The sequence below is a fragment of the Medicago truncatula genome, chromosome 6, assembly GCF_003473485.1.
Source record: "Medicago truncatula cultivar Jemalong A17 chromosome 6, MtrunA17r5.0-ANR, whole genome shotgun sequence".
NCBI lineage: Eukaryota > Viridiplantae > Streptophyta > Magnoliopsida > Fabales > Fabaceae > Medicago > Medicago truncatula.
The window spans coordinates 322,347-347,628 of record NC_053047.1 but is presented as its reverse complement, the minus strand read 5'-3'; the positions used below and the strand labels follow the sequence as shown (position 1 = coordinate 347,628).

Sequence of the window (25,282 nt, the reverse complement as noted above, 5' to 3'; positions counted from 1 at the left end):
GTGGCGGAGCTAGAAATTTTATAGAGCTTGGGCAAAAAATTTATCGCAAAATGTTACTTCCTTCCTGCAATTAATTTCACATTTCCTGCGGATTCTAAAAGTCTATGGTATTACACTATTACCTCACCTGGGAACCTAAATCCTTGGTAAAATCTGCAGGAAATGTATTTCCTACGGAATTTACACAAAAATCCACAGGAAAAGCTAAAAGTTTTAGTAATGGCTGAGTTTGCTACAAAGAAAGTTAGAGCTGAATCTGGGCTAATGCCCAGGCTAGCTGGGGTGGCTCCGCCCTTGATTGATTCCATACTCTTACAAACCATGTAAAAAAATTTAAAAATTCTTTACGTATTTAATTAATACTAAAATTCATTTTTTATTTATAATTTTAAAGAAATATGATCCTATTTTATTACCTTTTGAAAATATCAGAATTTTGAATTTTTCCACGTTTTAAAGATTTGAAACACAAATTTTTCACATGAACAAGCGCGGGTCTTAATGTTCCCCATACCATATTCAGATTTAAATTTTTTGAAAATAGATAAAAAAAAAAAGTTTAAATCTTATTGTTAAGAAGTTTTAACTTTTTGAAAATTTTAAAACTCTTATTTTCTTTCTTACGTTTGGTGCATAAATTTTCCACATCTGAAAAAAATAAAAAGATGTTACGGGCAGTAGGGGCTATGCAAATAGTCATATAACACATGGCTTAATATTTTGAATCTTTTTTTATCTCATTTGGTTAATATATAATATTTCGACAGATGTTTTGGTGTATAGGTGGGTAGGAAGGAGACATGCATGTGTGGATTTAATTGGAGTTTCTCCGCTTGTGGGTTTGGAGACCGAGGCTTTTTCTAGGTGAGTTTTGGGGTAGCCTTCGGTTGGATGATGTCTTATTTGAGGTTTTTGTTGTACGAGGCGTTATTTGCTATATATGTTGTTTCAATATTTTACTAGTATATGTTCGTTTTGTAAAATTAACCGGCTATAAATTTTGTCGTTGAAAAAATTACTTTAAACCGTAGAAGTCATTTATTTTGGCATAACTGTTTTGGGTAAAAAAAGCAACAAAAAATAAATAGAGACAACAAATTACGTATTGACATTAGTCTATGACATATGAATCCAACATTCATAATTTTAGAAAGAATAAATGTTTGATAGATAATTGTTATTGTGAAGAATCACAACTCCAAACCAAAAAAGTCAAAAAATATGACATTAAAATCATGAAGATAGTCAAAGAAATTAAACACAAATGAATTTCTTGTTTCAAAGTTATAAACTTACATAATCCATGTAGTTATAAATGAAACCGGCAATCAAAATATTAATCTTACTACACTTTGTTTAAATAAATATATTTAAATTTTTTGATAGTATATTTCTTCATACTACTTCCCACATTATAGTACCATGCTACTAGTATTATTTAGTTATTTGAGAGAAGACATCAAATTAAATTCCTCTTTTGCTTATCTTAACTTTGAGACCATGTTTCATGAGAAGCACAATTGAAAGGCTAGGAGTAACTTGATGATCTCCCACAACATGGACACAATAGTTCCACAAAATAGAAGCAGCAATCATCTTAACTTGAATCAAAGCCAACTCTCTTCCCAAACAAGTCCTTGGTCCAGCATTAAAACTAAAGAATTTGTAAGATGGTGCATAAACAATGCCTCCTCTCTCAGAAATCCACCTCTCTGGCTTGAACTCCAAGCAATCTTCTCCCCAAATATTTGCATCCCTTCCCATTGAATACAAAGAAAAAAATACCATCTTATTCGGGAAAACATGATGACCACTTGGAAGTATATCGGCTTCAATTGCTTGCTTTCTCTCAAAAGGTATAGGCGGAAAAAGCCTTAACGCCTCACATATAGCGCCGTGAAGATAAACAAGCTTTTTCACCTCATCAACACTTAAAATCCAAGGCTTCTCTTTGTGTCCAAAATTTTCTTTTATCTCTTCAACAATCTTGGCTTCCACCAAAGGATGTGTAGCGACAAGATAAAATAACCATGTAAGCGCGGAAGTTATGGTATCTCTCCCCGCTACAAAGAGATTGAATGCAGCATCTCTTAGAAACTTGTTACCAATTGATTCACTTTCACTACCCTTGCTATTTTCTTCTCTAATTAATGCCGTTAGCAAATCAACATGATGAGCATCATTACTTTGACCATTAATTTCATTTTTGTTACCGTTTTTCTTTAGCTCTTCGCATTTTGAAGCTATACACGAATATAGGAATTGATCAAATACTTTGCATGCTTCAGTCATTTTTTTCTCTTCACCGATTTGAAGCCAACTTTGCAACTTCCAAACACAAGCCGGCACAGTGTGTCTGTAGAAGATGGATTCTTCAGCTTGGTTAAAAGCCTTCTCGCACACAACTTCAGGGAAATCAATGGAAAGACAATTAGGGTCATGTCCAAGAATTATTGAACAAATGTTATCAAATGTGAAGCGATTGAACACGTCTTGTAAATCGACCACCGACCCATTTTGTTGTTGAACATGATTCAATAAAGGAATCAATGATTTCTCAACTTTGTTGTGAATGATTTTCTCTTGAAAAGCTTCAAAGCTTCTTTGTTTGAAGAGATATTGGAGAAGATTCCTATTGTATTTCCATTGATGTGAATCTGTAGTGAAAATTCCTAAACCAAAAGGTTGGAACGTTTCACGAAACCTTTCACCTTTCTCAAAATTGTCAAACCTCTTGCTCATGATGTAGTGAACATTCAATGGATCGTTTGTGATTACAGCATACATGTTGGTAAACCATGGTCCTATGAACTCCATTGTTCCACCTTTTGATGTCAACAATTTAGCTGAAAAATCATGGATGTCTGATATGTTCCAAAGGAATTGTGGTAACATACCAACAAAAGGCCAATTTGTGAAGGCTGGGGTTTTGAGGCATTTTGTTTGGTGATAAGCAAATAGGAATAAGGTGAGGATGAGTGTGACAGCCACAGTTAGAGGTATTGTTAGCATTATCATTTTTCAATGTCAAATTTTTTATGTCAATGAAATTGATGGATATTGTCATACCCCAAATTTGGCCCGTTTAAAATCTTTTATCCGTTTCTTTTACCATTTAAAACTCGTTTTTGTGTCGTCTTTAATTATTTAAAAAAAAACTGTCATCTTGCATTTAAGTCTCTGCTCGCTTTTTACAACAGTTAAAATCACTTCATCTGTATTTTTTTTATAACTTTTAGACGCATTTTATATTTAAAAGTTTAGCCGCCCTTTCGGGTTTTCGACTTAGTGAGCTTTTTTTTTTGTTTTTTTTTTTTTGACAGAGGTCATCTCACAGCTTTTGGTCATGCCAACCTTGCAGAGTTTAACTGTCCTTAAGACGGATGTTGATGTATGTTTCACCCACTCATAAGTTCAAAGAAGATGTACCTGTTGTTTATGCTTTTCAGAAGACATGAAAAAAGTTTTTAAAAGATTTTTTTTTTGAATTTTTTTTTTGATTTTTTTTTTTGCTTTTGGTATTAACATCAAAAATAGAAGAAAAATTTGCAAACAGAATAAATGAGAATTTCAAATAAATGGGCACAAACTCAAATTAATAAATGGAGTGGTAGCCAGCGAAAGGCGTGGCTCCACGGATTAAAAAAAGTTTGGAAATTGGTAATTATATGGAAAAGGTACATTGAACACAATAACCACTGTTTCCTCTACCAACTTTGAATTCCACTGTTCTGAGTCTTTGATTTGCAGACGCTTCAGATCGGAAGCCGATCCGATAGCGGATTAACTTGCATATTCAAATCCAAACTCCTCTAAAGGTATGAGATCGTCTTTGATCAGCTTCTGGACTGAATTAAATTTGATCCGATTCCAATGAAATATGGGGAGTTGTTTCCCTATTTGCTTGAGAGGAACCTTGTCCAGACTAGGCCACCTCCTCCAATACCGAAGAAATTGCCGGCTCGATGGAGACCTGATCTCTTTTGTGTTTTCCATCAAGGGGCACAAGGTCATGATGTTGAGCGCTGTTTTTCTTTAAAGATTGAAGTCCAGAAGCTGATCAAAGATGATCTCATACCTTTAGAGGAGTTTGGATTTGAATATGCAAGTTAATCCGCTATCGGATCTTGATGCCTAATGTTGACACATGGATTGTTTAGCTGCAATTGGGTTGGTTTTTACTCATTTTTTCCCTTTCCACGAATAAAAATTGAGAGTTCAAAGATTGACGATTCAAATCAATTAATGGTTTGATATCCGAAAATCAGGGAGCACAGATATTGATATGCGTTTCAATGTGTCCTGCATATAATATAAGATGGGTGTTATTTGAACAATCAATTTAGTGACAACTTATTTGACAATCATAATTTACAAAGAAAAAAGTAGTATTGGCACGGAAACCATAGCAATAGAGATAAAGTTAAAAATAATATGAGTATGAGAGAGAAATTTGTTACAAAAGTTGTATCAAATGGATTCCAACTCTGTAAAAAAAATTGTTTAGCCGGACAAAATTGATGATCTGGCATGAGTAAACTAAAATTCTCTTAAATTACAAGGGAATGAAAGTACTTTAAATTTTATAATTTAATGTCATGAATGTCCTAAACTAAAAATCTTCAAATTACAAGGTTAAAATCTAAACAATTTTTTATACATGAGATAAACAAAAAACCGCTAATATTAGGGTAACCATATATTAACCCATCTATTTACATATCATGTATTAATTAATATATTGACCTTAATTAAAAGGGACAACAACTTCTAATTTTAGGCTGATCAAATAAAACAACTTATAAATTTCTAACTTTTTTCTATAATAAGAAACAAAATATATTAGTTTATAAGATAAGGTCGTAATTAGTGAAATTATTACATATAAGGTAACCTCTTTTGGAATTAAAAAAATAGATGATATATTTCTGATCATGGAAGTTTGTTAAATTGAATAAATTATGAATATTTATTTAATATGATATATGAAAAAATAATTTATAAAAATATCAAACGATCATTGAGTTAATTTATATGTTAGACTCGTATTATGGAACAAATGGAGTAGGTATATATTGTTAAACTATGTTGGATGGGTAAGTTTATATTTTTTTTAACAAAGCAAAAATTGAATATATTAACATTAAAGAGAACCATCTTTAACATAAGGTGTGGCAAAAAAGACCTCAAGAGTTTACAACACAAATAAGTGACAAACAACAACACGGAAAAAAGAATTAGGCGATGCCCAAACAAGCGAAAGGGTTCGACCACCAAATATGAAAGTTTAAGCTAAAATTAACACGAGTAGCCATCATCCACCAAAAAGAGTGTAGCTTAACTTTAACTTTTTTTTTTTATTAGTGGAACCCCAGACCTTGCATATATTATGCATTGTCTTTATCAACTGAGCTAAGCTCCAAGGACAGCTTAACTTTAACTAACAGTGGTGAATGGTGCTTTCCTTATTTTTGAATAGTCTACTATTTCTCTCATTTCACATAACCCAAGCACATGATAGCCAAACAAGTTGCAAAAAGGAGCGGCATACTCGTACCCCACCGGAGGAATAAACAAACTGAACAAAGGGATCTTGTATATGATACAGATCGACTAAAAAGACTCCAATCCACTCCCACGCTAAATTCCACAATGAAGCAAAAATGGTGTAGAACAGAAACAGATGCTGCGCCGACTCTATTTCAGCACAACCCGAACCGCACATCTTAGCATCAAGAGGTATGATGTCGCGCGCCACCAAGTTGTCCTTTGTCGGAAACCTATTCCGAAGAAGTCTCCAAACAAAAATAGAAACCTTCAGGAAAATCTGTTTATGTCAAATAAGAACTGAAGTTGCATCAAAAGTATGGTCCTCCTGATTAGTGAGCAACTTATACGAACCTTAAAACCATATAACCTCCCTCTAGATCAAGCTTCCATTGCCATTTGTCTGAATAGTAGCCTGCATAGCAACATTATGATGTAAAGTCCTACACTCCTCTAACAACTCCTCATCCCATGCCCACAACCAATGCCACAAAGTAACATTATGATGTAAAATCCTACACTCCCCTAACAACTCCTCATCACATGACCACAATCGACGCTACCACTGCCAAGCAGCCCCTCCTTCCTCCCAACCTAGGCCACACATCACTGAAACCGTATTCGACTTATTCTCTGCCAAGTTGAAAAGGCGCCTGAACCGCACACACATAGGGAGTGCCCTCCTAACAATCTTGGCTTCCACCAAAGGATGTGTAGCGACAAGATAAAATAACCATGTAAGGGCGGAAGTTATGGTATCTCTCCCCGCTACAAAGAGATTGAATGCAGCATCTCTTAGAAACTTGTCGATAATTGATTCACTTTCACTATCCTTATTTTTTTCTTCTCTAATCAACGTCGTAAGCAAATCAACATGATGAGCATCGTCACTTTCAACATTGATTTCATTTTTGTTACAATTTTGCTTTAGCTCTTCGCGCTTTGAAGCTATACACGAAAATAGGAATTTATCAAATACTTTGCATGCCTCGGTCATTTTTTTCTCTTCCCCAATTTGAAGCCATTTTTGCATCTTCTAAACACAAACGGGCACGATGTGTCTATAGAAGATGCATTCTTCAGCTTGGTTAAAAGCCTTCTCACACGCAACTTGAGGAAAATCAATAGAAAGACAGTTAGAATCAGACACAGATTTAGGTAGAGATAATTGGGGGCAGTATCCCTCACTAACCTTCAACTTTTTTCATCAATGAGTAAATAATTATATTTCTAGCCTCTTAAAACTCAACTGTTGCCCCCACTAATTAATTAATTGATTTTTTTTTGTAAAATGTTTCTCTAAACTACTTCATTTGTCTTAAAATAAAAATACTCAATACGTATTTCACTCTCTTTGAGAAAATTTGGTAGCGTAATTAATGTATGTGTTTTACGTAAAGATGTATCTAAAATACCTTTTGTGTGTGAATGTGTGCACGCGCGTGCGTGCCTGAGTGTGTATTGTTAATCTTGACTTTTAATATTTCAAGATATTTACTTGTATTATTAAGGATTTTATTTCGGAAAGAAGAAATAAAGGCATATAATAATTTGAAAAGAAGTTTATACTTAGGGATAATTTTTTGTCAATGTGTACTCACATTAAGCTAGAGATGGAGTAAAAATTAAACTGCTTGCCTTTGATTTGCAACCACAGCGATGGAAATGAATGTTTTTTTATAGGAAAATGTTAATTTGTTGATGAGAGGGAAAAATGTTAGTATTAAGTTCAAAATTTGTTTTTTGTTGTGTATAGTTTTGCCCCTACTCGACAATTTTTCTGCATCCATTCCTGATTAGGATCATGTCCAAGAATTATCAAGCAAATGTTATCGAATGTGAAGCGATTGAATACATCTTGTAAATCGACCATCGACCCTTTTTGTTGTTGAACATGTTTCAATAAAGGAAATAATGATTTCTCAACTTTAATAATTGATATTTGTGATGTATGAACAGTTAAATTTTAATATTTGATTCACAAATTTAATATTTAAATATTATAATTTTATAATATATTTACATATTATCAAAAATATATTGACCTTAATTAAAAGGACAGTCCTCGTGAGCTTAACTCAGTTGGTAGAGACAATGCATAATATATGCAAGGTTTGGGATTCAAACCTCGGCCACTACAAAAAAAAAAGGACAACAACTTCTAAATTTTGTTTGATTAAATTAAACAACTTATAAATTTCTAACTTTTTTTTTTTTGGGAGTTATAAATTTCTAACTTATTCTTAAAAAGAAAAAATCTAACTTATTATGAATATCAAGAGAAAAAATTTATTAATTCACAAGATAAGATCGTAATTAATAAAATTATTACATAGAAGGTAGCCCAATTTGGAATACAAAACATATATGATATTTATATGATTATGGAAGTTTGTTACATTGAATAAATTATAAATATTTATTTTTTTAGCAAAAAATTATAAAATCTTTTTTTTGAAGGATAAATATTTATTTAATATGAAATAGAAATTTATTTTTGTCAAAAAAAATATGAATAAAAATTTATTTATAAAAGTATATAATATTCATATAGCACTTAATTTTTATCATCAATATATTCAACGCAATTTCCTTAAGAAAATATATTCAACGCAATTAATCAATATAACAAACACTACTACATTCCATGATATGAAGGTATACCTTTAACCTTTATGGAAATTTGATATATTGAGTATATGATAAAAACTTATTTAATATGAGGTAGTAAATTAAAAAATTACAATTTATACCACATATAGCATATGTCTAGTATACACCCACTTGAAAGATACATGTCATCACATATAGCTCGATTGAAGCACAAATACACAATTTATCTGGTTGTTTCACCAATGTTTCCTGCCACAATAGCTTGAATTGAGTTCCATTCACATTGTTTTGTTTTTTAAATAATATAGACGGATTTTTAGGTTAAATAGCTCAACTGATTTGATATAAGAGTTAAAGAGTTATATTATTAGTTCAAATTTGAAGTAAATATTAATCTAATAATTAACTATTAATATTCGTAAACATATTATTTTTAGTAGCATTTGTATATTTATATATTCGCTAATCATCAAATTTATACTATTTATATCACACACAATTAGTCAATATTGTTTGCTATACAGTTTGTGTAATGGTGCATATACCATATTTTTGTGAAAAATAATTTAGTAAAATTATTATTCTTCCTATTTTATTAATTGATATTTCTTAATACGTCTGAAATTATAAAATAGGTCGATACGTATGGAATGCAGCAAATGCCAAGTGTTATCATATATTCATATCTCATATAGTAATAATAGTGGGAATATATCATCAGACTAGACATTTTGCTCTTATTATGAAGTTGTTGATTTTGTGTATCTTTTTGCATAAAACTAATGGCATCACCATCTTCAAATAAGTTTCCATTTAGTCTTGTTTGTGAATTATGAGCAATACTACTTTAATTTGTGGCTAGCATTGTTTATTACGTCGAGTGATGTTGATAATGATATCACTTAAATTGAATTTTGATTGTTCTTGTTCCTTGATTTACTTTTATTTCAGAATAAGATTGATTTTGGTTACTTTATTTAATAACTCATGATAAGAGAAGTGCTAGTAACACTATCTTTTTTTTTTTTTTGAAGAAAAGAAGCTTATAGTTTTTCATTATTAATCAAAGTAGTTATACAATGAGGAATGTTAAGATGCAAATGGAAACTAGCATGTGATAGTGCTTCCCTAGCTAAACTATGGGCAACACCATTGGCTTGTCTCCTAATAAAACTCACATCAGAGTTTACTAAGTCGGTCATCAACAAGTGTCTACAATCATGAATTATTGCCATAAAATCAGAGACACCATCTCCTTTATAAATGCTATATGCCACAATCTTTGAGTCTGTTTCGAAGTCCATACTCACCATGTTCAGCTCTTTCGCCCATTGCATTGCTTGTAGCAGCCCTATTGCTTCACCCATCTCTACATCGAGTAAAGGGGATAGAAAGGCTGTTCGACCTGCGACAAAATTACCTTCCGCATCTCTAATACAAGCTGCAAGACCAACCCGGTTAAGTGAAGTTGAGAATGCTGCATCCACATTACATTTAAATCTCCCTAACACCGGTTTTGTCCAGCAGGGAGATTCATTTTGCACGCTAGAAATTTGGATGCGTGGCTGTATTCTTTGTGCACTCTTCCAGCTATTTAAAAACGCTTCAGCCCTCTCACTAATTTGTTGAGAAGTTTCCACAACGTTGTTCCATACTTTGTTGTTTCTATGTTTCCATATGCTCCAAAGAGTGACCGCAAAAGTATGCTGTTGTGAAGGATCAAATTGTTGGAAGAGAGCAAAAATTAATTCAGCACAAGTAGCATTTGGAGACCAGCAATGTTGAATAGAACTCCAAAAATTGAGCCGTTGCCAACAAACAGTACTTTTACCGCATTCAAAAAACAAATGCTTTCCATCTTCATCCTTTTCCATACATACTGCGCAAATATTAGGGCAGTCCACTCCTTTCTCAATCAACCTCATCCGTGTCGGTAAACAATTGCGACAAATGGGCCAAAGGAAATTCTTAATCTTTGGGGGGAGCTTAAGTTTCCAAATACTACTCCAACAACCAGGAATTTTGTGCTGCAACATGCCATCATGATTGTTAAAAATATCTCGATATGCACTACGAACGGAATATAAACCATTCCTTTCATAACGCCATACAGCCGCATCCGCACGCACAGAGGAGAGAAGAGGAGTCTGCAGAATTTTGCTTGCTGTTTCATCATCAAAAACATAGTGAATAAAGTTTTCATTCCATACCTTTTGATTTGGCTTGAATAAGTGAGCAACAGTAAGCGCGTCCCACATAACTTGTACTTCTGTGAACGGTTGAAGGCAGATAGGATCATTTAACCAAGGTTCATTCCAAACAGAAATGGTTTCTCCCGTACCTATACTCCATTTTAACCCGCGCTTGAGAAAATCTCTCGCGTTCCAAAGACTTCTCCAAACGTAACTTGGATTATGTCCTAAGGAAGCATTAAAATAATCACCATGTGGATAATATTTAACTTTGAGTAGTCTAGTGATAAGTGCATCCGGGTTAGTGACCAACTTCCATGCTTGCTTTCCGATCATCGCCAAGTTGAAAGCTTGAAGACTCTTAAAACCCATTCCTCCAAAGATCTTAGGGACAAAGAGACGCTCCCATGATAACCAATGTAATCCTCTTGAATTGGTAGAATTATGACCCCACCAAAAAGCATTAAGCATTTTCTCTATTTCGCTAATGAAAGTGCCCGGTAATAAGAAAACGCTCATCACATAGGAGGGTATGGATTGAAGGACAGATTTAATAAGAATTTCTCGCCCTGCTTGCGAGAGACACCGGCTACTCCATGAGTTGATCCTGTTCCAAATTCGATCCTTAACAAACTTCAAAGTCGCTTTTTTACTCCTCCCAATCATAGATGGGAGTCCTAGATACTTGCCTGTGCCTAATACCTGCTTGACCCCAAGAATTGATGCTAATCTCTCCTGGCAATCCGTAGGTGTGTTCCTGCTACAGTACATCTCTGATTTTTGCAAGTTAATTGATTGTCCCGACGCAGCCTCATAAGATGTTAAAATATTCTTCATTTCCATGGCTTCCTGATCGGAAGCACCAAAAAACAAGAAACAATAATCTGCGAACAGTAGATGTGATATTATGGGAGCGCGTGTACAAATGCGGACACCCTTAATCGCACCTTTTCTCTCAGCATCGCGGATAAGAGCAGACAGCCCCTCAGCACAGAGGATGAATAAATAAGGAGATAATGGATCGCCTTGCCGTATACCTCTACCGGGAATGAAGGGCCCAACTTGAATTCCGTTCACCAGGACTGTGTAATCAACTGTCTCAACGCATAGCATAATCCACTGAACCCATCTAGCAGAAAAACCCATCTGAATCATAATGTCATGGAGATATTCCCAATCCAACCTATCATACGCCTTGCTAATATCCAACTTGAGAGCTGCATCCCCTTGTGCGCCTTTTGTTTTTGCTTTCATATGGTGAATTATTTCGATAGCCACTAAGGCGTTGTCAAGAATAGACCTGCCTGGCACAAAAGCAGATTGAGATGAGGAGATGCATTTATCAAGAACACCTTTAAGCCTATTAGCAAGGACCTTGGCCACTATTTTATAAACAACGTTGCATAGTGCAATAGGTCTCCAGTCCTTCATAGACTTCTGAAAATCTCCTTTGGGAATTAGAGCAATGTTTGTTGAATTCAAATTAGGAGGGAACACACCGTTTGCTAACTATCTTCTTAACACTCTTTCTATCTTTTATCGGATAAAATCAATATAGGTCCCAACCAATTTATGTAGGTCTCATTTCCAAAGTGAAGGATCCGCATTGATTTCACCCAATCGTCAACTTGAAAATTTGGTATTTTGTTAACTTTAAAATTCGATATTTTTCTCCAACATTCACGTAGTTAAGACATCGGTGACCGTTCAATCATGATCGAATGGTCCAAATTCAAATTCGGTATTTTGAATTATTTTAAAAATTTAATTAAAATATGAATTTCGTTACCATTAAATCTTAATCAAACGGTGTCAATGTTCTGACAGTGGCAAATCCAAATATTCCATTTTTTGCATCAAACACAAGTCTTACTATGAAATCTACTTACAAGATAAGCACTTGCTTATGATGGTTGGTTGTGTAGCAAAAGCATTAATGAGTAAAACTCAGTAATATGATTTCTGGTAAATACCATAACAGTGCAGAATCCTCAAGAAGAGATAGTGTTGGATAATGAATGCTTTGCGCAGTTCTATGAGGATTGAATGAAATTGAGAAATACTCATTGGTCATTGATCTTTCTCGCCACCAGCGTTTGGTTCGGTCGTTCTAGAGCGCAAACAAACGCATGCATTACAGGTTATAATTACTAGGCAGTGTAAATAAAGAGTTCAACATAATATTCATTCATGATTCATGTGATAAAATTTACTACTTCTTCCTATTACAGGATTTTGTAAATATAGAAACGATGATTAAAATTGTCAACACAAGAATCTTTAACAAGTCTCATAAAACACAAAGTATCCTACATAAATTTCATTTCATGGAATTGATCTGCTGTCTCAATATCTGCAAAGGTTTTCACTACACACATCTCTTGACTGTAAATCAACAGTCCTTCGAAAACTTCAACAACTCCGTCTGCAATTAAAATTTTGAATGTTACCAATAGTACTCTCAGAAACAGAAAGAAAAAAATATATATATTGAATCCATAAAAAGGATTTTTCATGTACTACAATCATCTTTCTAATTTACATAGGTTCCGAAAAATTCTTTTCAATATTCATTTAGCTGGAATGTGCTAACCATATCGCATTTTCTCCATGACCAAAACGTCAACTGATATAGGGTCTGTTTGGATTGGCTTATTAGCTTATCTACTGGCTTAAGAAATCATGATACTGTTTAAGAGAGCTTAACAAAATAGCTTATGCAAGCTCCCCAATACAGCTTATGAAAAAAGATTATAGCTTAAATGTAAACAGTTTGACTTTCCTTTTATCTTTTGTTATAGAAATAGCTTTGCTTGTACACAAGAACTTATATGATAAGCGCTTAATTAAGCTTTTTTTTTTTTCAAACAGGGCTATATTTCAACCAATTTCAAAAATTGGATACTACTTTCAAGGTTATGGAAGTAAATGTATTACTGAAAAAGGCCAATAAAACAAACATAGCCTAATATTGATGGTGCTGATAGCCTGATACTCTATCTAAAAGGATGAATAAGATACATTGCAGAAAGAAAGAACAAAAAAAAAACACTTAAATAAATACCTCAAAGCCACTCTTCAAATGATCAAGTTCCTTATCTAGATCATTGATAGACTGGTTATATGCCTGCATTGGTGAAGACTGACTAGTAGTGTGTATCTGCAATGCAATAATAACAAAAACAGTTTATGAGGGTCGGACAATTTGATTCCAAATATTCGAAAATGACAAATCAATCGCCAAAATTTAATATCGGCTCTGTCAATCAATTCTAATGCAAAATAGAGACCAACATAAACCCTAAACAACATATAACCTAACAGATTAACCTAAATAACATATAACCTAACAGATTAATGAAAACATACTACTCATAACCATGCCCTAAATACGTGCAAGCTCAACAATTCAAACTCTGTTAGATAACAGATTGGCTAAATTGAGTGACTACCTTTAATTTCATATCTCAATTTATCATTTCATAAGTTTGGGTGATCAAATTCTCAGACCTCGACAACTTCAATAACTAAAGTATTGATTCACTCGATTCAATACACTAATCCCTTTACTCTTACCTAATAAATATTACAAACTCTTAACGGAATTATAATTAAACCTTAAGAAAGTGGTAACCAACTCATGAATCAATCAATTTTTATTTTGTAAATTTCATCAATAAATCAATATTTCTATTTTTTCTTTATATACTTGGTTGTAACTAATTAATAATCAATAACTAACTTTTAAGGTAGTTATAACTAACTGTTAAGAGGGTTGTAACTAGATACCAAGGAAGTGGTAACTAACTCATTAATCAATATTTCTATGTATTTAACTGAATCTTGAATATTTCTCCTCATTTCAAATTTATAGACGCTCTCTCTTAAACATGTTCACATTCTGAAACCCTTTCTTTCTCCTTTTTGATTCTTTTGACAGTAATAACCCTTTTACTCCTACTAATGGATATTCACAGAATAAACAAGGCTTGTGCAGCCTGCAAATATCAAAGAAGAAAGTGTACTCCAGATTGCCCTTTAGCTCCTTATTTTCCAGCCGATAAACCAAAATGCTTGCCAATGCACATCGTTTGTTTGGTATTTCCAACATGGTGAAGACGCTAAAGTCTATTGATGATGATCATCATAAAGATGAAGCAATGAAGTCGATTATTTTTGAGTCAGAAATGCGTGCAAGATACCCAAGTCATGGATGTCTTGGTCTTATTATGGAGTATCAGGATATGATAATTGAGTCAATGAAAGAGTTAGATCATGTAAAACAGTTACTAAATTTGTGTAAGCTATCACATCAACAAAATCTTCGACATTTCTCTTCATCGGATCATTCTTCAGTACCTTCTACTAGTTCTTCAATTCCAATATTTAACAATGTTGGTGATTTTCCTTATTATGATCGCAATAGTGAGAATAATAATGATACTCAAGTTCTTGGAAATCTTGATATGATAAAGTATGAAGAAGAGTTGGATTATGTAAAAAAATAATCTACAACAGCAAAATTTTCTACCTTACTTTTCAATGGATCATTCTTCTGTACCTACCACTAGTTCTCAAATTCCAGGTATTCCAATATCTAGCTACGTCGGTAACATCATCCCTCATGATGTTAACAAATTTCCATCTGATACAAATTCGAATATAAATTTTATGGATACAACAAGGGTACATGGTTGCACAATTGATTGGTGATAAAATAGTGGTACTACTGAAAATTCCAACTTGATGGTAAAGAAGGAAAATCTGTGAAGAATTCGACAATCTGATCGTGATCGTGAATTGGGCACTGATTTGTAGTTTTTGGAAACTAGTACTCCCTCTTAGGTATTCAACAATCAAAACTATGCGTATCATTTTATTTCTGGTGAAGATTATTTTGATTTTTTAGTGGTATTTTTTGTGTTATGGTATATTTCTAACTGTTAAATAAAAGATTGGTTAAATTGATTCACAGCTTTTAATTTCATAGCTCAATTTATCTGTTCATAAATTTGGGTGATCAAATTCTCTCAGACCTCTACAATTTCAAGAACTAAAATATTGACTCACTCTATTGAATGCACTTAGCTCTCTTTGAATTGGCTTATTTGAACTTATCAACTAGCATAAGCATTTGTGAGTTATTAATGAGAACAGTTTATGAAAACAACTTATAACATGTTCCTAAATTGTTTTCACCTTATTCCTATAAGCTGCCCAAAATATCTCATGTAACACAGTTTATAGCTTATTAGTAATATGAAAACAGTTTGAATTTGTTTTAACTTTTGTTGTAGAAGTAGCTTATACATAAACGCCCATGTTACAAGCGCTTTATTAAGTTGATTCTCCGAACATGGCCTTTACGACAAATTTAAATTTACAAAAATAGCTCATAACTTATATGAAAACAGTTTGAATTTATTTTATCTTTTAATATAGAAATAGCTTATACAAAACCACTTATGTTATAAGCACTCAATTAAGTTTTTCTCCAAACATGGCCTTATTCAAATAACTAAAAAAAAGTATGAGTACTAGGGAAATGATGGTAACTAACTAACCCTGACATGTCATTAAGCTGTTTTCAGCTTATTTTCATAAGCTCTCTATAAATTATATAAAACAGTTTGGATTTATTTTACCTTTCATTATATAAATAGCTTATACATAAGCACTTATGTTCAAAACGCTTAATTAAGTTGTTTCTCCAAACATGGCCTTATTCAAACAACTAAACTAAAACGAAAGGTATGACTACTAAGGAATGCATAGCTTGTAATTAACAAACTAACTAACCCTGGAAATAATTTTGTACTGAAGAGGGTGAGGAAGCTTGTATCCAGCAAATAACACATTAGGGTCTTTATGCAACTGCCTGAAACACCACAAATAAAAAGAGTATGGTTCTTTCATTTAGAGAGAAAATTTAAGTGAAAGAGTTAGAATACAAACTATGTAACATCGACACTTCTGATGAAATGTGTGTCAGTGTCCGACAACGGACTCGGACTCTAAAACCACACATTTGACTGTTCAATTAATTTATTTCTTAAAATTTTTACCTACGTAGACAGGTGTCTATGTCTACCCATATTTTTTATGTGTCTGTGTCTATGTTGGCACTTCATATACAAACTATATAACACCAACACTTCTTATGGAAGGTGTGTTCAAGTGCCCGCAAAGGACACCAACATGACACCACACATGTGACCGTTCAACTAATTCATTTTTTCAGTTTTTTACCGGTGTCCACATGTGTCAGTATAGTGTCTGGTGTCTGTGTGTGTATCAATGCTTCATATGCAAACAATGTAGCACCAACACTTCCGATGAAAGGTGTGTCCAGTGTCCAACAACAAACATTGGACACCGACACACCACACATGTGACTGTTCAATCAATTCATTTTTTAAAAATTTGACTAGTGCCAATATTGTGTTTGGTGTCTGCTTCATATACAAACTACGTAGCACCAACACTTCTGATGGAAGGTGTGTCAGGATGTCTAAAACCGGAAACCGACACAACACCACACATGTGACCATTACATTAATTCATTTTTCAAATTGTTATAAGTGTTTGCATGTGTGTTGGTCACTACTCAGATTAGGTGTCTTGGTTGTGTCCGGCACTGACAGATAATGACTCTGAATTATGTAATTTTCTTAAATTATTAGTGGTGTCGGTGTCTGTGTCGTGTCTGTATCCATGTTTCATAGATGTCATGCTTGATAGAGTACAAATTAGAATACATACATGCGGAGAACGTTGCCAATTGTGTGATCCTCTCTTTCAATTGTGAAAGAAGCTGCATTTATGATCTTTGTATCCCTCTCATAAGATACCCTTTTCAACAAAATTCAAAATTTATTAGAAAAATATGATTAAATAGATAGATAAATAAATAAAGAAGAAAAGAATTATACTTTTTGGTTCCTTCAGGGACAACAAAACGTTCATAACGATCAGGGGCATTCATGGTTTTCCTCTGTTATGTTATGTTCTGTTATTTCTTTCGTTTGTGTTTTCCGGTAATAATGGAAACTTGAAATTTCAAAGGTGGCTTGTTTACAATACAATGAGTTATTTTTTAGGTTTAATTGCATTTTTGACCTTCAACTTTTAAAAAATTGTGATTTTGACCCTCCAAAAAAATAACTATTTTATCTCTAATTTTACAAAATGTTGCAAAACAACTGAGAAGATAAGGGTCAAATTTGTAACTTTTTGTAAAGATATTGGGACAAAAGAACATATTTTCTTAAAGATAGAGGGTCAAAAGAGCATGTTTCCTTAAATACAAGGGACCAAATACAACATATAACTAACGACAGAGGGCAAACTTGTTATCTTATTTGTTAGGTGGCCAAATCACAACTTTTTAAAAGGGATCAACAATGCATTTAAGTCTTCTTTTTATCTCTTAGGTTTCTAAAAATTCCAAAGTCTACCCCTAATATATATGTCTTATAAATACATCTTGATGGGTTTAAGAGTAATCCCACTCAAGATTATTAGGACCTAATCGGTTGAGCAATTTGAGAGGTATGTTGAGAAAACATCACTCATCTTGGAAGAAATTATAGCTCATACTTTAGATAAATCTGGGTGCTACTTTCGTCACTCTAAGAAGGAATGACAAAAATGAGTCGATTCTCTTAGGTAAATGTTATTTTAGGTTGAACAAGTTCAGGTTTTAAACTCTATCATTTAAATTGGTATACGCCACTTAACCCAATGAAAAAAGGGTCGGTCATACTTATCATAATAATTCATGCAACTTTTTATTGTACTCCACCGAAACTAAAGACTCTTGATCTCTGGTAAACGCTTCAAGATATTCCCCCAACTCATATATTTGAATCCGATACAAGATTAATCCTAAAATGATGGTGACACATCTATATTTAAAAAATAAATAAAAATAAATACACGGTTGGGAATTCATGCAAGTTTTAACATCTACGTAAAACGTAATTGAAACAAAATAGTATACATATATTATTTTTTTTGACAAGAAAATAGCATACATATTAAAACATCAATGTCTCAACATACTTATTTGACATGTACCTCTCACTTTTTATTTTTAACAAAAGATACTCCTAGTGTACATATTAAAACCTCAATGTCTCTATTACCAACAAAATGAAACTCAAAAAAATTGTGTTTAATTACTCTCATTTAATTATTTTAATATATAAATATATACACACGCACACTTTTTTTTTGAGAAAAATTAATTTAATATATATATATATATATACACACACACTTATTTGATATGGACCTCTCATTTTGTTTTCTTTTTATAATAAGGAGAGGCCTTGAGGCCATGAACTAGAGGGACCTCTCATTTTCAAACTTAAGTTCCATCATCTAATCTAATTGATATATTCCTTCATTACACTTAAACTTTTGTCTGCCAACTTTAATATACACTATGTTGTTAAAGCACAAACAGTGTTCTACTTTTTTTAATTGAAACTTTCTATGTGTAGCATAAAATTAAATTGACAAACTAATGTATGGATCATATACTTCCATATCCTTTTGGTCACCTCACACCGCCCATTCTATATTATAGTGCGACCTGTCTATGAATCATACATTCTTATGTCATTTTCCAATCCATGTAAGGTTTATGCAACAAATGTGAGTATTTATATTTATATTTATATGAATGATTTTTGGACATGAGATTTTTTACTTACACTCTTTACTATATTCATACTATATTCAGAACTTGCGCAAGTGTTAATCACTGTACAACTTAACTAACGCTGTGTGAGTTAATTAGCGCAGAGTTAGTTAAGTCACGCTACGTACTGTCTTAAACAAGGCAGAGCACCTCATGTTTGGAAGGTACATTCCGAAATGTAATGTAATGATCAGAATATGTATTACTGAGAATCAACTATATAAGTTATTTATTGACTTTTTATTCGAATTTTTATTTGAATTCACGCTGTCGCAATTTTTATTCGAATTCACGCTATCGCAGTATTTATTCGAATTCACGCTTCGCAATTTTTATTCGAATTTATTTAATTGCAATTTTTAATTCAAATTATTTTATTAAATTTATTCTAAATTATTTTATTTACTTTATTCTAATTTATTTTATTTACTTTATTCTAATTTATTTTATTTACTTTATTCTAATTATTCATACATTAATATTTATTAAATTAATATTGATTCGATATTATTCATTAAATAAATAAAAATATAAATAAAAGTAAATGAACTAAATTAATATTTATTCATTAAATACAAAATTAGAAAATAAAAGCAAATATAAAAAGGAATGAACAAAATTGAAGCATATAACAATATCTCATTTTATTAATAGAATTCATACAATACAATAATTGATACAATAGTTTATTCCAATTCACTAATTTATTCTACTTATTTTCTCCCTTTGGGGTAAAAAGTAATCAATCTTCTTTGGGAATAGTGAGCAGCCTTCTTGGGGAAAATACATCATCAACCCTTGGGCTAAATTTAAATCTGGTTTTTTTTATACCCCAACAAGAATCTTTTTACCCACGGTAAAAAGTTTATGGAGTAAAAAAAAATAGATTTAAATTTATCCCAAAGGTTGATCACTTCCCCAAGTCGGCTACTCACTATTTTACCTCGAAGAAGTTTGATCACTTTTGCCCCCAAAGAGAATATTGAAAAAAGAAAGAAAGAAGAGAAATAGAGGGAGAAAGTGAGAAGGGGGAGAAAGTGACATGGTGTAAGGAAATAGGGAAGTACGGAGGTGTATTTATAGGTGGGAATGGTGGTGTAGGTTATAACCACCATAAATGTGGTAAAAAAAACGTGTAAAGTTTGTAGAAAACGTGTGGATTGAAGGTTGAAAACCTGACCACCATCCAAAAAACGTTTGTTCTTCAGTTCTGACCACCACCCAACGTGCGTGAGTTAACTCGCGCATAGACCAGTGGTGCATGACTTAAGTCACACAGAGGTTATAAGGTGCGCAAGTTAAATTACACAGCGTGACTTAACTTGCGCAAGAGCATTTTTGCATGGCTATAGGACGCGAGCAATATGTGTTAAGTGAAGAGCAGCATTCAATGTTTATTTAAGATGGAAATATTGCATTAGGCCCACATTTGTTACTTTTTAAGTTCAAGTTTTCTTTCTGTCCACTCAAATCCGCGTAGATAGAAAGCAACTTATAGCTTAACCTTGGACATCATACACAAATGTTAATTAATAAATTAATCCCTTAGAAATATTCACATAACTATATTGCCTTTATAGTGATGCATTTTTGGACGTAGTAATTAAAAAGCATATTTGCAAATTATTTCTGGGGTAGTATAGATAATACATTTGATTTTTTTTAAACTTGAAAAAACAATTTTAGATATGTTAAAGCATGCAATATATACCTGCTTTTTGTTTTTTTCTTACACCACTAACTATAAGCACAACCATGAACCAATCAAATATTTAAATAATATGATTATGAAATTTAGTTGAAAAATATTGCTAAAGAATTGAATTCCAAAAACAAAATACAAAACAATACAAACACAAAGAAAAAGTTGTTTTCAAAGTATGTGCACCCATTGCTTATACATGCAATAAGGGAATCATCTTTATTCCTACAACAAATGCACCAAAAGAACATCACTTTTTTAAAGAAAAAGACATTTTTTTTATACAAACCATATTGAGAATTTATTTTAACAAGCAAAAATAGAATATATTACTAACATGCTCCTCATTAACACAAAGTGTACCAAAAGGTCCTCAAAAGTATTCAACCAAACAGTTCAGAAATGAAAGAAAACCTACATAAATTAGCTGATATCCAGACAAACAAACTGGCTCGACCACCACATATGAAAATTTAGACGAACATTGATATTATTAACCTCCATCCACCTAAAAGAATATAACTTTACTTTTTCTAACGGTTGATGAATGGTATTTTCCTTATTCTTATTGTTTATTTCTTTCCATAAAATTCACACGCAGCAAAGCCAATAAAGTTGCATAATGAGAATTTAATTCATATGCACCAATGTGCTTTAAAGAATTTTTACACAATCTAGTTAATCACAATTGTCATAAAAATAGGCTAAAATATGGTTTTAATCCCTGCAAATATGTTTCGTTTTGGTTTTAGTCCCTGTAAAAAAAAAATTGTTTTTGGTCCCTGCAAAATAACAAAATATTTTGCAGGGACCAAAAACTACAAAATTGGTTCAGTTATAATGTGTCACGTATGCAAATCATCACAAAAGTGGGATCAGAGACTATTTTAAAAAACAAAAAAATTTGCAGGGACCAAAAACAATTTTTTTTACAGGGGCTAAAACCAAAACGAGACATATTTGCAGGGACTAAAACTATATTTTAGCCTAAAAAATAGTAGTTTTATAATTATATGAAAGTGTAAAAAATGTTACACCAACAATGTATGCTAATTAATCCCTATACTATATAAGTGAGGTGGCACAAAGGTGGTGAAATATTGTTCATGTATATCATCTAGACCAACCAAAATCCAACTTGTGACATGACAAGAGAATCTTGTGCCAACATTATAACAAAAAAATTGTTGATTTCTGTTCTATATTCTCCAACTTCAACATTAACTAGGGTCACCATATATATATATAAAACATGTTCTCTTGAAACACAAAGTTATTAGCTGTGTGCCTCTTGGAATACCAAACTGATAAACAGTTCATATGATTTATATTATATAGTATAATTAAGATAACTACCAAAGTACGTTAACCCTTTAACATTTTTATTTATCTTATAATTCAATAGGAAATATTGGTTCTTTCTTGTTCATTTTGCTATCTCCTGATTCAAAATCTAACTCATTTCTTATAGTCTTTTTGTTGTTCTAAAGGGTTGGTTAACTTTGATCAATATTTTAATTTTAACATACATATAAATTTTGATATACATATAAATAAATATTATGTTTTTGTTATGGTGGATGGTGAAGATGAAATTGAGAACATTGTTTGGTTTTTTTGATTGGTTGCAGAACCTGGATTGGAGAAGAGTGAAAGTGAAGCCATTTGTGAGTAATTCAAGAGCATTAAGGTTGCAACAGCAGCATCAACCAAACATACAGATGCCTTTGAATGTATTTCAAGATAAAGATGGATTGCCAAGGATTGTATTGACTGATCCAAATGGTTCATCAGCTGAGGTTGGTTGCTTTATGTGATCTTAATGGTCTTTTTTTCATCATCATGATAGTATCTCGGATAAACAACTTAATTAAACTCTTATCATATAAGATATAAGTGTTTTTAAGAACATATAAGATATAAGTTGTTTTCATAAGTTATCCTTGAAATCTTCTGCAAATAAGCTAAAAAAAGCTTACATATGTCATAATTTATTTCTCTAGATTCTCTCGAATCGTGTCACAAGTGTTTATGCTAGTAGATAAGCTCATAAACATCAATCTAAACATGCTCTTGATGTGTTGATTATGGATTGTGTAGAATTTCTATGGTTAATGCCTTGAGAATATTTTTGAGAAATTTGTGTTACTTTGGACTTTACTAATGAATAGTAATATTCATCCATATGAAGCAGTCACTTTTGACAACTAAGAATAAGCAAGCATTCTATGTTTACTTGTTTTGGTTTGTATCAAATCTTATCACCTTACCTAACTTGTAAAATTTAGCATTAGATATTATTTGGACCAATATGTTACTGTGGTTCCACATTATTGATCTAATTAGAAAGCTTATGAAACATATTTCATTCAGGTGCTTCTCTATGGAGGGCATATTGTTTCATGGAAGAATCAAAGGAAGGAAGAACTGCTTTTTATGAGCAGTAAGGTAAAAAACATTCTTGTTTTATTTTTACTATAACTTCTTGTAAGAAAATGAAGATGTGACTTCCACGAATTTGTCCATGGTTTTTATGGTTTTAAACCTCCGATTCTAGGGAAAAATGACCCTAGTAATGCGGACTATCGAGTTTGATCAATTGGTATTTTTCTACTTAACAGGCTAAATGGAAACAACATAAAGCAATCAGAGGAGGTATATCAGCTTGCTTCGCACGGGTAAGTAGTTTCATCGTATACACAACATATGGTGTAAACATATTTCAGTTTTCTCCTTACTTGTTGAGAAATTTTTTCCAAACTTGTTGATATTCAACTACAATTCTATGTTGCAGTTTGGTGATGTTGGTTCACTTGAGCAACATGGAATGACAAGAAATAGAATGTGGTCATTGGATAGAGACCCTTCACCACTTCCTCCAATAGACAATCATTCATCTGTGGATTTGATATTAAAGTCAACGGGAGTTGACTTAAAGACGCCACAAAGGTATGTATCATATGTAATGTAGACACTTTATGTTGAAGATGTGTTTGGTGTCCGACACGTATAACTAACACAACACTGATACATGTAGTTCCATTCAATTACTTTCATATATGTATTTCAATTTGTATTTTCTTTTTATGTAGTTTTGAGTTGAGACTTCGAATATCTCTAAGTACCGGCAAGCTCATTCTGATTCCTAGAGTCAGAAACACTGATAACAAACCATTTTCTTTTGCATTTTCGCTATGCAACTATTTGTCTGTATCAGATATCAGGTATGCACTTTACATACTTAATTCCACTGATTTTTCACTTTTTATTCTTACTATATGATCATCCATCATGCCTTAGCATTTTGGTTATTTATATGTCTTTGACTTTAAAAGAGTTTGAATGAATGTGCAGTGAAGTGCGTATCGAGGGATTAGAGACACTTGATTATGTTGATAATCTGATGAATAGATCAAGATTCACAGAACAGGCTGATGCAATTACATTTGATGGAGAGGTAGGTATCTTAAACCATCACATTCTTTCATACATGCATAGCTCTCTAACTAGTGTTTTGGTTACGTTGTAGACGGATAGAGTATACTTGCACAGCCCAAATAAAATTGCCATCATAGATCATGAGAAGAAAAGAACTTTTGTACTCCAGAAGAATTCACTTCCAGATGCAGGTTACTATTAGTTATGGATTCACATTTTACATGTTTTCTGTTTCATTCATTTGATGTATTTGCATGACATTATATCAATTTGTGATGAGAGTGCAGTTGTATGGAATCCATGGAATAAAAAGGCGAAAGCTCTACCTGATTTGGGAGTTGATGATTACAAAATGATGTTATGTGTGAATTCAGCAGCTATTGATACTCCTATTATCTTGAAACCATGTGAAGAATGGAAAGGTTATCAAGAAATTTCAACTGTTTCATCAAGCTATTGCAGTGGACAATTGGATCCTCGTCGAGTTCTTTATGGTTTTCAGTGAACTGTAATCGATGGAGTTAAATCAACAAAGATTTATACATATTATGTGTACACTTTAAAGTGCACAATCATAATGCAATAGCTTGTCCATATATATATAGACTATAGTTCCTCTTCATAGGGTTACATTGCCTTAAGACAGCAATAAGGTGTGCTTGATCAATGCCATGCCGATACCCTTTTCCAATGATTAAGAGATGTTTTGCTTGATGGCATGATGCTATGACAATTGCTTAGCAATTTTTGTGTATTTGTTAAGTACCAATGAAAATCTTCAGAGAATGGAAACTGGTGATGCTGTGCATACATGTTTCGAATTCTTCTGTTATGAACAAGAACATTAAATTTTTCTTTTTTATCGACGCTTTTTGTTTGGAGAACCTGCAAATTGTGGCCTTGTGCTTTATGTTTGGAGAACCTGCAAATTTTGTGACCTTGTGAATTGTGATCATGAACATGTTTCTATCTACATTTTTACCTTCTCGAATTGCAGAATAATTTACTTAATTTTTAATTATTACTTGTTGTAACTTGTGATGTAAGTAAATTTACTGTTGTTTTTGGACTATTTGATGAATG

General features: G+C 32.5%; 3 protein-coding genes across 3 annotated transcripts; 1 reads left to right on the top strand and 2 right to left on the bottom strand.

The window, feature by feature from the left end:
* Window positions 1-1,464: 1,464 nt before the first annotated feature.
* LOC25495122 (alkane hydroxylase MAH1) lies at window positions 1,465-3,018 on the bottom strand. The gene has a single exon (XM_013595290.1). The coding sequence runs from the start codon at window positions 3,016-3,018 to the stop codon at window positions 1,465-1,467; it is 1,554 nt and encodes a 517-aa protein (XP_013450744.1).
* A 9,522-nt stretch (window positions 3,019-12,540) lies between these two features.
* On the bottom strand, window positions 12,541-17,382 carry LOC25495119 (DNA-directed RNA polymerases II, IV and V subunit 11). Its single transcript, XM_013595287.3, has 5 exons — window positions 17,285-17,382; window positions 17,115-17,204; window positions 16,152-16,230; window positions 13,417-13,512; window positions 12,541-12,777 (listed from the first exon to the last, which is right to left on the bottom strand). The coding sequence occupies exons 1-5, from the start codon at window positions 17,335-17,337 to the stop codon at window positions 12,745-12,747; spliced, it is 351 nt and encodes a 116-aa protein (XP_013450741.2). The 5' UTR covers window positions 17,338-17,382; the 3' UTR covers window positions 12,541-12,744.
* Window positions 17,383-22,321: 4,939 nt separating this feature from the next.
* On the top strand, window positions 22,322-25,190 carry LOC25495118 (putative glucose-6-phosphate 1-epimerase). The gene is made up of 8 exons (XM_013595284.3): window positions 22,322-22,560; window positions 23,135-23,209; window positions 23,383-23,439; window positions 23,556-23,710; window positions 23,854-23,985; window positions 24,116-24,218; window positions 24,291-24,390; window positions 24,487-25,190. The coding sequence occupies exons 1-8, from the start codon at window positions 22,324-22,326 to the stop codon at window positions 24,702-24,704; spliced, it is 1,077 nt and encodes a 358-aa protein (XP_013450738.2). The 5' UTR covers window positions 22,322-22,323; the 3' UTR covers window positions 24,705-25,190.
* Window positions 25,191-25,282: the final 92 nt, after the last annotated feature.

Coding starts and splice junctions, on each gene's coding strand:
- LOC25495122 (XM_013595290.1), bottom strand. CDS start 3,018: ATGATAATGCTAACAATACCTCTAACTGTGGCTGTCACACTCATCCTC.
- LOC25495119 (XM_013595287.3), bottom strand. CDS start 17,337: ATGAATGCCCCTGATCGTTATGAACGTTTTGTTGTCCCTGAAGGAACC. Junction 16,231..17,114: donor ATTGGCAACGTTCTCCGCAT/GTATGTATTCTA, acceptor GTGGTGTTTCAG/GCAGTTGCATAAAGACCCTA. Junction 13,513..16,151: donor AGTACAAAATTATTTCCAGG/GTTAGTTAGTTT, acceptor ATTGCATTGCAG/ATACACACTACTAGTCAGTC.
- LOC25495118 (XM_013595284.3), top strand. CDS start 22,324: ATGTTTTTGTTATGGTGGATGGTGAAGATGAAATTGAGAACATTGTTT. Junction 22,561..23,134: donor CAAATGGTTCATCAGCTGAG/GTTGGTTGCTTT, acceptor TATTTCATTCAG/GTGCTTCTCTATGGAGGGCA. Junction 24,219..24,290: donor CAATTACATTTGATGGAGAG/GTAGGTATCTTA, acceptor GTTACGTTGTAG/ACGGATAGAGTATACTTGCA.